Source organism: Eublepharis macularius, chromosome 2 (assembly GCF_028583425.1).
Source record: "Eublepharis macularius isolate TG4126 chromosome 2, MPM_Emac_v1.0, whole genome shotgun sequence".
In the NCBI taxonomy this organism is placed as follows: Eukaryota; Metazoa; Chordata; class Lepidosauria; order Squamata; family Eublepharidae; genus Eublepharis; species Eublepharis macularius.
The window spans coordinates 78,019,798-78,036,424 of record NC_072791.1 but is presented as its reverse complement, the minus strand read 5'-3'; the positions used below and the strand labels follow the sequence as shown (position 1 = coordinate 78,036,424).

The 16,627-nt window shown below is 42.6% G+C and overlaps 1 protein-coding gene across 1 annotated transcript in view; it reads right to left on the bottom strand.

Moving 5' to 3' along the window:
* Nucleotides 1-16,627, bottom strand: part of SPI1 (Spi-1 proto-oncogene) — a 51,439-nt gene that overhangs the window by 28,582 nt on the left and 6,230 nt on the right. Inside the window, exon 2 of the mRNA XM_054971951.1 lies at nucleotides 3,865-3,958. Coding sequence (XP_054827926.1) covers nucleotides 3,865-3,958 — 94 coding nt within the window. The remainder of the gene's footprint in view (nucleotides 1-3,864; nucleotides 3,959-16,627) is intronic.

Sequence of the window (16,627 nt, the reverse complement as noted above, 5' to 3'; positions counted from 1 at the left end):
AAAACTGCCGCAGAGATTATAGCCGACCCGTCGCAAGGTGGGACCTCAAGGATCGGGGGGAGACTCGTTGTGTAAAGCCCCCCCTCGTCCGAGATCTAGCTCACCCTAGGGTCTTGAGCGTTCTTTGCCTGCTCCCCGCCTGAGAGCAGTCGGCCGCGGGCTATTTTCACCCCGCCGGCCGGTTAAAACGGCAGTCCGGTCAGCTCCGCAAGTGGAGCTGCGTTAGACCTCCATGGATCCCAAACAGGAAGTCAGTTTACATATATTTTTTCAATTACAAAATCCACAATCGCTATAATATTAGTGTTCAAATTCCCAGTCAGAATCAATCTTTCACCACAATGGGTAAGTACATAGTTCACAACGATTCAAGCTGTAGTATGATACATTGTAGGCACTCGGAGCAAATGGCTATACCAAAGCAACAGCAATACCGTACAGAGTTCCGGTTGAAATCAATCCTAGACCACAATGGGTAATTATACAATTCAATTTGTAACGTGTTGCCAAGGGACAACGAACAGAACAGGTGAGTGGTAAAGTAGATAGATGGCAACGTACTCATTGCTGGCTCGTACTCGTACTACTGTTGCTTTGGCATAGCCATTTGCTCCGAGTGCCTACAACGTATCATACTACAGCTTGAATCGTTGTGAACTATGTACTTACCCATTGTGGTGAAAGATTGATTCTGACTGGGAATTTGAATGCTAATATTATTGCGATTGTGGATTTTGTAATTGAAAAAATATATGTAAACTATGAGTATTCTCATAACTGTGCCTCTCTCACTTTTTTCTTCTATTGTACTAAGTGGACTGGGACCAGCATATCTGCGAGACCACCTCTCCCTATATGTGCCCTGGAGGACACTTTGATCAGCTGAAAAACAAATATTGGTGGTCCCTGGCCCCAAGGAGGCCTGCCTGGCCTCAACCAGAGCCAGGACCTTTTTAGTCCGGGCGCCAACCTGGTAGAACTCTCTGTCCACTAAAACTAGAGCCTGGCAGGATTTGCTATCCTTCCACCGAGCTTGTAAGACAAAGATGTTCCGTCTGGCATATGGCTGAGGCTGGCAAGGCCTATACCAGCCTGTAGAAGGAGGAAGTGGATAACTAAACCTCCCAATAGACCTGTCCACAACCCTGTTTTAAATTGTCTAGCTGCTGCCTACAACACCCAAAGTGAGGCCAAATAAATAACTGAGCAGGAACTGCTGCTACTTGGAAATCATATTAGTACTGTGAAAATCTAGTTTTGATTGTTATAGTGCTTTTAATGTTTTACGTAAAATTGTATAAAATCATGTTTTATTGTATTTTAAATTATGTAATCTGCCCTAAGCCCGCCTGGCAAGAAGGGTGGAATACAAGTTGAATAGTAAATAAATAAATAAATAAATAAATAAATGTTATTGGTTTTTAATGTCTGTATGTCATTTTAATGTTGTATTATTGATTTTAATGTTTGTATTTTAAATGTATGTTGTAAACTGCCTTGAGCATCAGATGTGGTAGAGAGGCGGTATATATATTGAATAAATAAATAAAATAAATAAATTCCCAATAGTAAGCTGTACTGAGTAACATGCAACTTACTTCCTTTTTAAAAAAAATATTTTATTAGTTTTCTCATAAAAGTAGAAATAGGAGAAGGGAGAATGGGAGAGGAAAAGGTAAAAGAAGTCATATAGTCTGCTTGCATCAGCATTCTACTTATCTACATTCATATCTTTTCATACTACAAATCATTCAACTGTGATTGTTAGTAACAAATTACAATAATGCCTTCATATATCTACTACATTCAGGTCTTTATATTTGTTTTTAATCCGATTATAGAAGGGGTCCATGGGGCAGCAAAGTCTTCTTCCATTTGTCCTTTCATTAATGAAGTCAGTTTATCCATTTCTGCATTTTCCATTATCTTCGCTATTAATTCCTCTTGCGGGGGTATTATTTGACATTTCCAATAGTACGCTAATAAAATTCCGGCCGCTGTTACTACATGTACTATGAAATATTTCTGGTCTTTGTTCAGTTCATCTGGTATGCAGTTTAACAAAAATATCTCTGGTTTAAAAGGAATTGGAGCCTGTAAAATTGTTTGTAATAATGCATGTACCATGCAACTTACTTCCAAGTATACCTGCTTAGGATGCTTCCTATGTCAGTAGAAAGGCTATTGGGCCATGAGTAACCATTTTACACAGATTCTATTACTTTCTAACAAATGCTGTTCGCGGATTGGTACAATCTTAATCTTTTAAAAATCTCAACCCCAGAACCCAATTTTCTTAAGAAGATGTTTTAAAACATTTTGTTTAAAATGTAGAAAAATACAGAATTTTGCAATTCAGCTCTGTAGCAACCACTCCGTGATATGGAGACTCACCAGATGGCAGGGTTTAGTTAAATGGTGAATAACTGCAAATATTACACCAAGGGTGGCCATCACTTTCAGCCGCATTCCTGTGAAAATCATGACTGCTCTGGCTTACAGTCTTTTGAATTGAAGTGGAAAATTTGATATGTGGGAAACAATCAGGAAAGACAAAGTGGGATTTTTTTTTACTTTCAGGTTGACTAACAGAGCAGTAGATCTGACACAGATAACCTAAGATGGGTCTGGGCATTTGCCAGCTAAAAGAGAAGAAGGATTCCTAAGGAAAAACATCATCAAGGATAACAGACCTGAAATGGAATACTAGGATGTTTCTCCAGTGACAGGCTCAGAGATGTGACAACTTCTTAGCAGGTTAGGGTGGTGGGGGCAACACTAGACCTCCTTGGCACCTGACACTGTCAAGACCAACATTGCTCAAGCTTTGTGAGGTCACAGATGCACCATGTAAATTCTGCTTACCAGCAAGCTGATCAATGGTGGCTGACCCTTTAAGAGTCAGGCAGTCCACAGACAGCTGGCCTTGGACAGAAAGCTGTCTGACAATCAGCTCTTAGAAGGAGAGGTGAAACTGACAGAGCCTTCAGGAGGCAAAGAGGAAATAAACAAACACTCTGAGCAACAGTCTCCCTGGCTCAGTAGAGAGGGGAAATTGACAAAGCTTTCCAATCTCTTCTAAAACTCAGCTTCCCAGCTAACATTGCGACTCCCTTCAAGAGCTCCTCCTCATGTAATTTGTCTCTTGTAGCTTGGCTGTATATCACTCCAGTGTAGTTCCATCTGCACTGGCTTCTTTGTTTCAGGGCCCAATTCAAGAGCTGATATTGATCTTTAAAGCCCTATATGCCTTGGGATCAGCATATCTTAAGGTCTGCCTTCTCCCATATGTACCTATCTGTTCAATCTGGTCATCTTTGGAGTCCCTGCTTCAAGTACCCCACCATAAGAGGCTAGATAGGTGATAACGCAAGAAAGGTCCCCAGGGAGATTCGTCTATCCCAGTCTATTATTGGCTTCCACCAGTAAGTGAAGACTTTTTTGTTTTGTCTGGCATAACCTCAATAGCTATTCTTGGCCCTCCTCTCTGTTCTTTGTGTTGTGTGCTTGTGTGGTTGTATTTATTGAATTGTTTTAATAATATTTTAAATGTGTTTTTAAATTTAAATTAATTTAAAATGTTGTTTTAAACTGTTTCTTAGTGTTTTAATGTTCACCTTGGGGCCCTAATTTGGTTGGAAAGGCAACATACAAATGTTTTACATAAATAAAATATAATAAATATACAATTTCTACATTTGTCAGTTTGCCTTTCAGTCTTGCTTCACCCCATGGTGTGGAAGCCCCAATGCCTTTAAATAGTATGTATGTTGACTTAATCCCAGTGCGGCAAAACTGCTGTAAACTGTTTGAAACATTCTGCCATAAAGCACAACTGCTATTATTCCCAGATATTTCACTTACCACCATGACTGTCTGCATCACTGTTGAGATACTGGTAACTGTCATGGGACTGTCTATAGAGGTCTGAGTCATAGGATATCAGATCTTCAGAGGGCTGTAAAAAGAGAATAAATTGTTAGAAGCTGTCTTATATGGCATCAGACCATCAGTCCATCAAGGGCAGTATAAGCTACCCTGATTGGCAGCAGATCTCCAGGTCTCGGGTAAAGAGCGGCCTTTCACATCACTTACTGCCTGGTCCTTTAACTTGAGATGCCAGGAATTGAACCTGGAATCTCTGCATGCAAAGCAGATGTTCTTCCTCTGAGCCACAATTCTTCTCCAAAGTCTTCATGCTCTCTTATTTTAGCACTACATAAATGACTACTTGTCTTTTAAACATGAGTTTACAATGCAGGACATAAGGAAAATTCTAATAAGAAACTCCTTTAAGTTGAAATCCAGCCATGGCACACCAGCATCTATTAGCGGAGTTGCCATGTCCCATAACAACTGTTGGGAGGTCAGGAGGGTAGGAGGGCATGGGTGCTTAGAGTGATCAGTCCTTGTATTCATGCCCTGCACATATGCTCCTACACCCCATTTGATGGCATCACTTCCAGAAGTGATGATTTGAGCCAATTCTTAAAGAATTGGCCCTCGTACAATGCCATCATTTCTGGTATAACTGGAGTGATGTCATCATGCAGGGCCCAGGAGCGTGCATGCAGCCATTTGCCCACGCTGTCTGCCAATGGTGGGCAGTCTCCAGATGGTCTGCCTCCTCCCACTGGTCTCCAGTGATCTCTGGACAGAAAGGCAAATTGCCAGGAATTTGCTTGCCACTGGGGGCACCTGGCAAGTCTATGGGATCTAGCACACAGTTAGTTCATGTTAAAGAAATGCAATGAGGAAGCAGAAGGTAGATCTCCATCAGAAGGATATGCTAAATTAAAACATAATTTTAGGGAAGTTACAGACCTAAGCCAGAAAATGTACTTGGTGTGACAATTGCCATGGAAACTGAGATCTGAAAGGCCTCTAACATACAAATAAAGACAGAAACATGGATCAAAAGCAGAATTCTGTGGCCAAAGGGCACCAATCCATTCAGTAATCAAGGAGTTTTGGTGAATGCAGACTGTCATCATTTATATGAAACTCCTGGGGATTGGGGGAGGGGTCCTCAGGAAAAGCATAGGCTGAGGACAAGGAGCGTGGAAGTGGGAAGTGAGAATCAGAGAAGATTATCCCCACCCTGTGTGGGAGGAAGCAGCTTTCTGCAAGCCAAATGGCCATTTCTATGAAATTTGGAATTGAAAATCCTCTGGTACTGTTGGATATCCGTTCGTTTAGCCTCAGGGGAACCCAAAGCACTGTAATAGATCACTCTGTAATCTGCCTTGAATCTCAGTGAGAAAGGCAGACTATAAAGAAACAAGCAAGACCTCAGAAGATGACCAGAGTGGACTGGTAGGTTTGTATGGTTCAAATAACTGAGGCAAGGAAAGTGTGGGGAACGCTGCCATGTAGATGCCCCACTCCTGATGTGAATGCCTCTGCATTCATAGTGGCTGTGGCAATGAAAGCCACACAGAGAACTGAGGTGCTGTATATGGTTTATTAGCAGTTTTTGAAGGTTGATATAATGGCATTCCTTACATTCAAAGAGTCTGTTCTTGCTATTATAGGCAGGCTAAGGATCTAGCTCATATGATACTACAGTGCCCCAAGACTCTTGGGGTCTGGCTTCTGAGCTAATGCAATAAAACTTTTGAAATGAATTGTATATAGTTTAAGTGGGCCTGTTGAAGGCAGAGCCCAGCAAGCTACAGGAGTGGAGTGTGGCGACATGGTGGGGGCACTGTCAGTGATGGTATGATGTCACTTCTGGGGATGGCATTACATAAAGTATAACTGGAAACTTTATGGTTTTACCATACAGTTTCTGGTGATTCCTAGAGAGTTATGTCTATAGAGGTCTGAGTCATAGGATATCAGATCTTCAGAGGTTTGCAAAGAGAGAATACATTGTTAGAAGCTGTCTTATATGGCATCATATGTCTTATATGGCATCATATGTTGGCCCTGCTGTGATTTGTTTATTTTCTTCTTCTGCTGTTCCCAATAAGCACTGAAGGCAGGGGATTCCCTGCCCTTACCAAGAAGATGGCACCCTGGCATTGATAAAGGCCTGCACTTTAGTAGTATCTAAGAGCCCCGTGGCGCAGACTGGTAAGCTGCAGTACTGCAGCCCAAGCTTTGCTCATGACCTGAGTTTGATCCTGGCAGATACGGGTTCAGATACCTGGCTCAAGATTGACTCAGCCTTCCATCCTTCCGAGATCGGTAAAATGAGTGCCCAGTTTCCTGAGGGTAAAGTGTAGATGACTGGGGAAGGCAATGGCAAACCACTCCGTAACAAAAAGTCTGCCTAGAAAACATTGTGGTGCGATGTCTCCCATGGGTCAGTTATGACTTGGTGCTTGCACACCTTTACCTTTTTTAGTAGTATAGGCAAGGGTTCCCAGGAGCCCTTTCTATTTAGTGAGAAAAGAAACCTCAAGGAATGCACTAAATAGTATAGCCAACAGAATTGTGCTAGAAATGGAAGTTTTGACTTCATTTTATTTTTTCTCTTCTCTTGGAAGCCATATAGCACCACTACCCCCACCAAACAGTGCTATTACATGTTCTGCAGTGCAGGCCCTTTCTTCGTTATTTTATAATTTCCAGCAAGAGATGTAATTGTTCCATCTAGAGATGTAAGAGATAATTGTTCTTCTAATTTCATCTTTGTGCTAGAGTGAAAGTGCAGTAATTTAAAAATGTATGCCTCTGCAGGGTGTGCGGAGAAGAGAATTGCATTCCCATCCATAATTACATCGGAAAAATATCCAATAGGTGTCTGTTGAACTCAAATGATTGGGGGGAAACATCACATTTCTCTAAGTGCTTAGGAAATGTGACGTTACAATTTTGAAGAAAAATATAAGGATTATGCAAATCAAATGAGAATGAAATATCCATGGTCTATGCAATAAACTGATTGTGTAGCCCAGGCAGCTAATTTCTTAGGATGCTTGTTGGATTTAAAGTATAATATATTTGTAAAAGCATATAAATATTACTAAAAGTGGGGAATGGAGGAGAACTCGGAACTCTTTTCCTTTTTTTCTGTTCACAGATGAAGGCAGACCTACATTCTATGAGTGGTGGAAATGGTTTCAACATACATTCTCCATCCTGAAAACAAATACAACAAATGTGTGTTGAAACAATTTCCATAGCACTTTAGAATCTTCTTTTATTTTAACACAAAAGGAAGAAATTTCTAATGATTGCCTCTGCCAAGCAGATCAGCAGATGAATCCTGCTTTATTTTTTTAAAAAAATCAATTTTTAAGCTAAACAGTAGAAAAAACAAGACCTCAAAAGTAGAAAAGGCAATTCTGTTTCTTTATCACCATAGACAAAGGCAACAGTTGTTTTTGATCAAAGTTATCTTATGCAATTTTGTGATGGGGATGTAGATCCTATTGAAACCAGTGTTGCATGATTCTGAGCAAGCAGACACAAAACTAGGCTACAAGCCAGATGCTGCCACCTTTTTTTGTCCACTGTGCCAGAACTACCAAATAATTTAAGATTATATGGAAGTTTTTATAATCTAAATGGACACTTCAAGTCCAAAGAAACGATACTGTTATTGGAAAAGAAAGATCTAAGGATTCTACACATTTAAAAACAGATTGGAAATGGAATTTTTGTCTTCTGTGGTTCATTCAAGCAAGCATTAATGGCACTAAAGGAAACACAATTTGTCATCAGCTAAAATGCCTAGTGATAGATGACAACTCACCACTGTCTCAGCCTCATGTTTGTGCTGCCAGATGGATCTTGAAATTCCTTTCTTTCCATCTTGAAGCCACATTATGGAGTTTGGGCTCACCCAAACACAGGCTATGAGTAAAATAAGCGTGATGTGCAAAGGCAGCTTCATGGTCAGCAAAGGAAGCATTCAGGGAGCACAGCAAGGCTATGCTGGTATGGCACCCGCAGCAACCTGTGAAGTGGCTCATCATCTTACTCCTATCTTCTGTATTCTTGAGAGTCACGCCCTGTTTACAAGCTACAGTGAACACACATACATCTTGAATGTATGCACGTACATCTGTTTGTAGGGAAGAGCCAACGCACATTCATTTTACAGGTGTAACTGGAGACTAGTACCTGGATAACTATGGGATTTGAATCACATGTTGAGCTATGCATGCATTGAATATAACGTGGGAATTACTCAATGCATATAGAAAGAAAAATCAAGTGTACATAGTACATGGATTTCATGCACATTTACTGTAGCTTATGAGTAGGGCTTATGTCTTGCTGAAACCAGTGGTAATCAATGCATTTGTCAAGTAGTTACTTTGCTAGCACAGAAGCAGTTAAATAAGCTGCTATTGTAACACTAATCCGGCCCCCACCCAGCCGGCAGCCATGGGCTTGAGGCTGGGGGCTGCATTTGCCCCCACGGAGAAAAAGCAGCGTTCTCCCGGCCTCGTAGGGCCATGTGGGAAGGGGGCAGGGCTTGGCGCCTTAACAACACAGCCCTGCCCCTGTCCCCGCACTTGCTGCCTTGTGTGAGCTGGGACTATTGGCTACAGTGGTGCTGTATAGGCTATTACTGGCAGGATTTAGTTGGGATGTTAGCGAGATGGTGTGTACTCTTGGCACATCCCCATTGATGGGGATATTGGGGGCCTGTCAGGATCAGCTGGCATGCTTTGCATCGGCCAGTTGAGAGGGCAGGCTGCCTGGTGGAAGCCCCTGGAAAAGTCCTGCCCTCATGCTCCGCGGCGGGGGTGCTTGGAGCTTTAAGGGGGAAACCATCTGCCAGGCCGGCCGGATCTCAGCCATGCAGTTGGATGGCTCGCATCCGGGGCAGCGGGTCTCACCCCGACAGGTCAAGGCGGGGTCCAGGGGAGTGACCCCAGGGGTTGACCTGTACCACTGCTTAGGCCCTTGCCAGGTTTCAGTTGTTGCAGTTTATGTTGTTGCCATAAATAAAAAGTGGCCCTTTATTTCCCGAGCCTTGTGTCTGCCTCTTTATTTTGACTTGGGGGGGGGGCAAAAACGATGTATACTTACCTGGGATTAAGTTCTATTAAAAAGTATAGGATATCTGTATCAACCTACATAGGATTAGGCTATTTGCTGATGCTACAAAACATGTTTGTTTGAGGATGGAGGCATTTCAAGCCTAAATTATAAAAGAGAGTCACTATAATATGCACCAGAGTATTACTGAACCTCCTGGCACCTTCCCTATCTATACTTTTTAATTCCAGGAGCTCAGGATGGTACCTATCTTTTCCCTCCTCCCATTTTATCCTCACAGCTTTGTGAGGCTGAGACAGACTGACTGGCCCAAGAGCACTCAATGAGTGTAATGACAAAATGGGGATTAGAATTTCCCTATTCTTAATCTGACAGGCTAGCTAACACTACAGGGCAATGGTCCTCTCACTCTCAGTGACTTTCACACATCGGCTTCATGGGGGCTTTGTCTCTAGTGTTCTGAAACAAGGAACAGGCAGTAGCACAGCCCTGGAGAGACAGACAAGAGTGACCAATGCCCATCTGCTTCTGCCACAGTTGCCATAAACTCTCAAGGCCTTTCTCTGTTCCCTTTCTTTTCACAATCACTTATCGGCAGCTAGAATGTGGTGTAGTGGTTACAGTGCTGGATTAGGATTTGGGAGAACCTGATTCAAATCTCCTGTCTCCTATGGCAGCTAGCTGGGTGACCTTACAGACTCTTAGCCTAACTTACCTTACAAGATTGTTGTGAGGATAAAGTGGAGAAGAGAAGAACAATATAAGATAGTTTTTGATCCCACTAGGGAGAAGATGGGGTATAAATGAAGTAAGTTAAGTAAGTAAGTAAGTATAGAGATATGAACCCCTTTTTTCTCACACTCATTGATCTATATGTTGTTTCCCCAGACAAGAAGAGAAGTAGTAGCAGGTACAATGAGTATTCAGGAAAGTCTATGCTTTGTTAGGAAGGGCTAGTCCCAGTATCGAGGGATCAGCCAAACAGAAGCAGTGTTATTTTAGCACATGACAGAATAATTAATGCACAGAAGTAAAATGTCCTAGAAACAGGTAGAGAAGCAGAGTTTATTTTTTAAATTGCTAAAGAGGGAAAGAGGTGTGACTGAGAGCCAAGCTACAAGTGACGCCTGACACAGGTTGGACACTTGTCAGCTTCCCTCAAGTTTTGATGGGAAATGTAGGCATCCTGGTCTTACAGCTTGGCTCTCCATTTAACTGAAGTTTACAGAAACCCCCCCACACACAACCCCAGCAGAGGGGAAGGGGGGTGCCCAGCAAGAGCCTGATGCCTGCACTCCCCTCCCAACCGCATGTTCTCCCTCTCATAGACTGCTGCTCTGTAAACTTCAATTACATGGAGAGCTAAGCTGCAAGACCAGGATGCCTACATTTCCCATCAAAACTTGAGGGAAGCTGACAAGTGTCCAACCTGTGTCAGGCGTCACTTGTAGCTTGGCTCTGAATCTGTTTCAAAAAGAACCACATTGGCTCAGTTCAGACACCACATGAACATATGGCTTAATTAAATTTAAAATAGTTACTTATGATTGTCAGAACATAGGCTGATACACTGTGGTCCATCAAACCAGAATCTGAAACCATTGGTTTGTTAACCTGTTAGTCTATGGTTTAAGTGAAGTATTTAGCACAGACATCACAGCTTGTTCCCCAATACTGCCCTCCTTGGCTACAGAGCAAAGAACAGCATAAGTATTGGTTGAGGAGAACCAGGATCTGAGTGATCATCAGTAAACTGAATCCTGGATTCCAAAACTAACCACAGCTAAAATAAACTATAATTTTATAATAAGGCTGAACTGAGCCAACTGGTTACAGTTGTTATATGAAAAAGCAAGTACTTTGGGAACAGAAAACAAAACAAATCACATAGTTGGTATTGAACCAACAAACTGGGTTAAAATGGCTGCCAACGCTCCCTTAAGTTTCTTTATCTGGTACCACCATGGAACATTTCTCTTGAGAAGCACACAGGAGCAATAGCTAAAGTGACATGGCTGTAACCATCCTGTAATATTAGGCTTAATAGCTCCCTCCCAAACCAATTCTAATTTGGTATTCAGGCCACAAGGGAGCCTGGTGTGCAAAGCACATATCCGGAAGGCCTCCTTGTTGTAATAATTTTGTTCCTAAGCTTGTTCTGGAGTTCTCTGTGGCACTGAGCTGCTGCAAACACTGAAATGCTTGTCAGTGTGGTTTTTTTGCTTCAAAATATTGCACCAGCAGTGCTTCCTGAAATCTTCCTCAGATTCTTTTCTTATGTTCTGTAATTCTAACCTGGAGGAAGAGTCTGCTTGTTTTTCTAGTGTAAAGCAGTTTACAACACTAAACAGTAACATAAACTGCTATTGCAATTCATACACTGAATTAAGGTGCACCATTTTCAATCCTACTGGTACGTACAAAGTCTTTTAATTGTTAAAATTGTTGACAGGGTGAACATTCAAAACATTTGAAATGACCCAGTGTGCTTTTGGGAATGTAGTATTATGATAAACCTCTGACAGCACAATCTAATGCAAAGTTTCCCCAGCCTAATGAAAGGACTAGACTTACAGGGGTAACTGTATATTTTGGCAAGATTTTCATTAGTGGATTAATTACTAATTGTATCAGTTACAGTGCACCATTATCTTTGTTTTTTCTATGATCAAGATTTAGGCCGTCGTCACACGGGCTTTTATTTAGCGCTAAAATGGCGCTATTTCCCGGTAAACACCCACCTTATTCCAACACTGTAGCAATTTTCTCTCTTCTGCTTTGTGCTTGATAGTTGCGCTATTTTGTGCCTCAGTGTGAATGCCTCACATCGATGTATTTCACCTCGCAACGTCCTATGCCCTCCCTTCAATCCCAGAATCCATTTCTTCCTGCGACTCCCCTTTTTAAAATTTTATTATGTCCTTATAACGCCATAATGACATAACACAATGCAAACTTTCTGCTGAAGTAAAAATGACTCAATCGCCATGGCAGAGTCTTCAGCGATGGGGATCACGTCAGACAGGGAGTTTTCTGCGGGCAAAGGGCTATTTATATAATTTCAATGTTGGAAAAACAAAAGGGTCGTAATGTTTTGCTCTAACGGAATGTTTATATGCTGTTATTCCGTTATAGCGGAATTAAACGCCAGAATAATTTTAAAAAGGGGGAGGAGCTGCTTCTGCGCAGTTAGAGAGAACAGAACAGAGTGTTTCGGTGTGGACAGCTGGTGGCGCGAAGAGCCGTTAGGTGACCCAAAGAAACGTTACTGTGCCGATAACAGGTAGTACGCTATATGCTGTAAATTTAACGGAAGAGATGCCCGTGTGATGATGGCCTTAGTTTTATTTCTCAAATGGACAGAGCGATGCTTAATGATTGTAGAAAGTTGGTAGTTAATGCTAATGTTATAAATTAATGGATAGGATTGCATTATGACAATTACCATCATTTACCTTTAAAAAGAGGTTTACTTGAAGGTCAAGTGTAACTGCAGTTGGGAAGACAAATATGGGGCACAATTTTTGTACCACAATCAGAACATTTTCAAAATCCTTACTACGGGGGTCATAGTATTTGCAACATATGATTCTTTGAAGCGTATGACAGAGTTCGTTCAGATTCCTTCATAAATGTATCACAAATCTAGTTATTTTTAATTTTGATATAAATATGCTCTGGCAGATGATTCAAAAATACCCAACAAGACTCCCCGTGATGTGCAGCTGAGGCTGGTTTAACGGACAGGCCTAACCTCATTTCCTTGGAAAGAATTACAAAACACCTATGGTTTTTTAGAAAGCATTGGGAGAACGTGTTAAATGTTATCTCTTAGAATGTATTAACTGTGTTCTGGATTAAGGCTATGTATGTAGTTATTCTGTGTGTGTTTATTCCATCTTTAGCACTAGATTCCTTTCCCATCTGACAGATCTTAATTTTTATACCTGCTGCTGTTGGCGGTAGGAACAGTTCCCAGTGTTTTCTTTAGGAAAGTCCACAAGGCTCCCAAGGTTGCTCACTGTTTTAGTGCACACAACCAGGAACATTGTTTTATTTCCATTCATTTACATTGTATATATGCCACATTTCCTAGAGGCATTCCTGAAGCAGCATCCAACCAACCATTAAAAATCACAACAGAAACAATTCTAATCATTTCTTTTTAAAAAGCAGCTGAATAAACGTATTAAAAAGCAACACAAATTGCAGCTAACCAAAAGACAACTCAGCTAATTAATTAACAAAAAGATTCGGGAAACAGATAGAGCTTTCACATTTACTCTGTTAAGGCTGGCCCAGCTAGGGTTCATGAACTCCAAGTGGAGCCTGGAGTTCTCTCAAAATTACAACTGATCTTCAGGCTACAGAGATCAGTTCTCCTGGCTAAAATGGCTGCTTTGGAAGGTGGACTCTATGATACTGTACCCTGCTGAGGTCCCTCCCCTCCCCAAACTCTACCCTCCCCAGGCTCCACCTCCAAATTTTCAGAAATTTTCCAACCCAAAGTTGGCAACCATGGGCCCAGCACCTCTCCTGTGTTATGTCTCCACAAGAGGGCTGGCAAGCCTGGCTAGAATAGCTCACCCGAGGCACTGCTCAGGCATGAGCGCAGCTCCTGCATCTTCTTCCTCTGCCTCCTGTGGAAGAAAAGATCCTGGGGAAGTTTCCCTCTCTGCAAAAGGCTCTGCTCCGCTGCTGGACACCCCAATCAGCACTTGCCTCTCCACTATTTATTCCCTTTGGTGCTGCATGCCCAGGGCTGTTGGCTTTTGGGCAGCAACACAAGGGTGAGGAGGGCTGCAGAGGCTCCTAGCACCTAGCCAGGCTCAGCTGGCAGGTGCAGCAATAGTGCCCCTTCCTCTCTCATGCCTCCGCCAGCCCTGTTGTGCACACAACTGCAGCTGGCATCTTGGTGGTGGAAGGTGAAGGCAGCTGCTGAGCCTGGAGGAGAGGAAAGCTCAGTGCAGGGTTTTTGGGTACTCCTCAAAATCTGGTGGCCTAGGTTTGCCTAATGGTCCTGAGAGCAATCCTAAGTAGAGTTACACCCTAGTGTTAAAAATGATTACCCAAAACAAACTGCTTAATGGCAGGATTACATTCAGTACATATATCTCTCCCCCCTTCCCACGGGGTAGATAATGCGCCTTGGCCCATTTGAGCTCTGGAAAATGGCATGGGATGGGGAAGGCAAGAGCCCCTCCTCACTTTGCACCCTGATCAAGATCCAAATCTGGACCTTGAGACACTTTTACACAGAGCTGCCAGTGCGGACTTGCAGCTGCAGTATGGCTGCAAGTCTCTGTGGTGAACTTAAGTAAAATGCATCATGCAGTTTGGCCCTAATTAGACTACCTCTAACAGTACTTTCTTAGATATAAGAACCAGGGTTTTTTTCATGGTAGTTGCTTCTTTATGGAGTATCAGCACTCTTGGCGGCACCTCTTGGGTATTCGGGATTTGGACTGAGAGGGGAGAGCATTATGATGAATACTGACACCTCTGGGTTTTTTTTAAAGAAAAAAGTACTGAATAGAACAAGGCTTCCACAGCTGACTTGCGGAGATTTAGGGCCAAGCTACAAGTGACGAATGACACTTGAACAGCAAGTGGATTGAGTGGAGGGCAAACGAACAGGGAGAAATACACTTGCTGTTCAAGTGTCATTCATCACTTGTAACTTGGCCCTAAGAGGTTCGTATAGAAAGAATTCCCAGAAAAGGAAAATTTCCCCCCATAAAATCACTGTTGACAGCACAGTGTGTGATTCCAGCAAAGGGCTCTGTCAATGTTGTGGTTCAGGCTATATGGATGATCCTTCAGTTTCTGTGGCAGAAACCTAGCCTGTCATTTATTGGGATTGGAACAGCAAAGACTCAGCAGGTTACACGTAGAACTTAGGAGCAGTTCACATTTGCCTGTATTAGCTGCTAGGTACCAACTATCTGTTATTGTTCAGTTTGGTGTTGTGGTTAAGAGCGGCAGGACTCTAATCTGGAGAACCGGGTTTGATTCCCCATTCCTCCGCTTGAAGCCAGCTGGGTGACCTTGGGCAAGTCACAGCTTCTAGGAGCTCTCTCAGCCCCACCTACCTCACAGGGTGATTGTTGTGGGGATAATAATAACATGCTTTGGAAACAGCTCTGAGTGAGTGTAAAGTTGCCCTGATAATAAATTGATGATGATGATGATTCATCTGAGGAGCCACTTCATACAGTCAAAAACTAAGTGGTGCTTATCCTACGATCAGGGTTGCTAACTATTTTTCTGTTAGTGTTCTTGTGCCTTAACATCTCAATCATAAGAAGAAATTCAGCAAGTGGAGCTTTCCTAGTCACTGTATATCCATGCTAGGAAAAGTAACTCTCAGCAAATCTCTTCCTTTAATGCACACAAGCCCTACCAGTAGAAAATACTGGCAGTCCTACTTCCACTAATTTTACTACTACTTTAAAGTTGATCTGTGAGAACCAATGAACCAAATTGCCATTTGACAGCTGTTGGTATAACTTATTTTATTTTATGTATATGTTTACGAAAAATATATTCTGCCTTTCTGCCCTCATCAGAGCCTCCAAGGTGGCTAATGGGTTAAAACATACATAACAAAACCACATTTTAAAAGCCATTAAAACATGCAAACACACACATCATTAAAACAATTAAAACCAAAGTTAAAATACACATACAAATACATAAAAACAATTAAAATATTGGGCATTAAAAAGGGATCACTGAGGGAATGCAAAATGTAACCAAAAAATCTTCACCTGCTGGCAAAAGATGGCAACAGAAGAGGTCAGGCAAGAATGCCTGGGGAGAGAGTTCTCACACAACTGAGAAGGCCCTCAACCAGTTTGCCACTTGCCTAGTCTCAGAAGGCAGGAGCACCCAAAGTAGAGCCTCTGAAGATGACTGCAGTAGTCAGATAGGTTCATAAGGAAGTAGGTGGTTCTTCAGGTATGTTGGTCTCAGGCCATATAGGGCTTTAAAGGACAACACCAGAACCTTGAATTGTGCCCAGAAACAGATTGGAAGTCAGTATAGATGTGCCAAGAGTGGAGAGCTATGGTTTTATGACCAATTCTAGTCAACATCTTGGCTGCAGCATTCTGTGCCAGTTGAAGTTTCTGAACATTTTTCAAGGGTGGCCCCATGCAGACTGCACTGTAGTAATCCAATCTAGATGTAAACAGGGGATACACCGTAGTGGGTGATCTTTTCTGCCTAGGTAAGGTTGCAGTTGGTTAAACAATAAAAGCTGGTAAAAGGCACTCCTGCCCACAGCAGCCACCTGCTTATCTAGCAGTAGGCCTGGGTCCAAGAGCACAACCCAGACCAAATCTCCAAATGAACTCACCCAGCGGTCGGAGCACCATACGCCTGGTGTGGCAAGGGACCCTCCGCTCCCAGCCTCTGCCCCCCACTGTGACTCACCTGGCCTGAAGGGGGAAAAGGCCTTGGAGAATGGGCCTGGGAGGCAAGAAGCTTCCTGGGCCAGAACTCAATGGGTGTACTCCCACTGTGTGTAATGACATCACTTCCAGAAATGATGTCATCATGCCCAGCAGTCGGCATGCTCCTGTCCTTGACAGGGGCCAAAAGTGGCCAAAAGTGGCCCCTGTGAAGGGCGAAAGCATGCCCACTGCCAGCATGATACTGT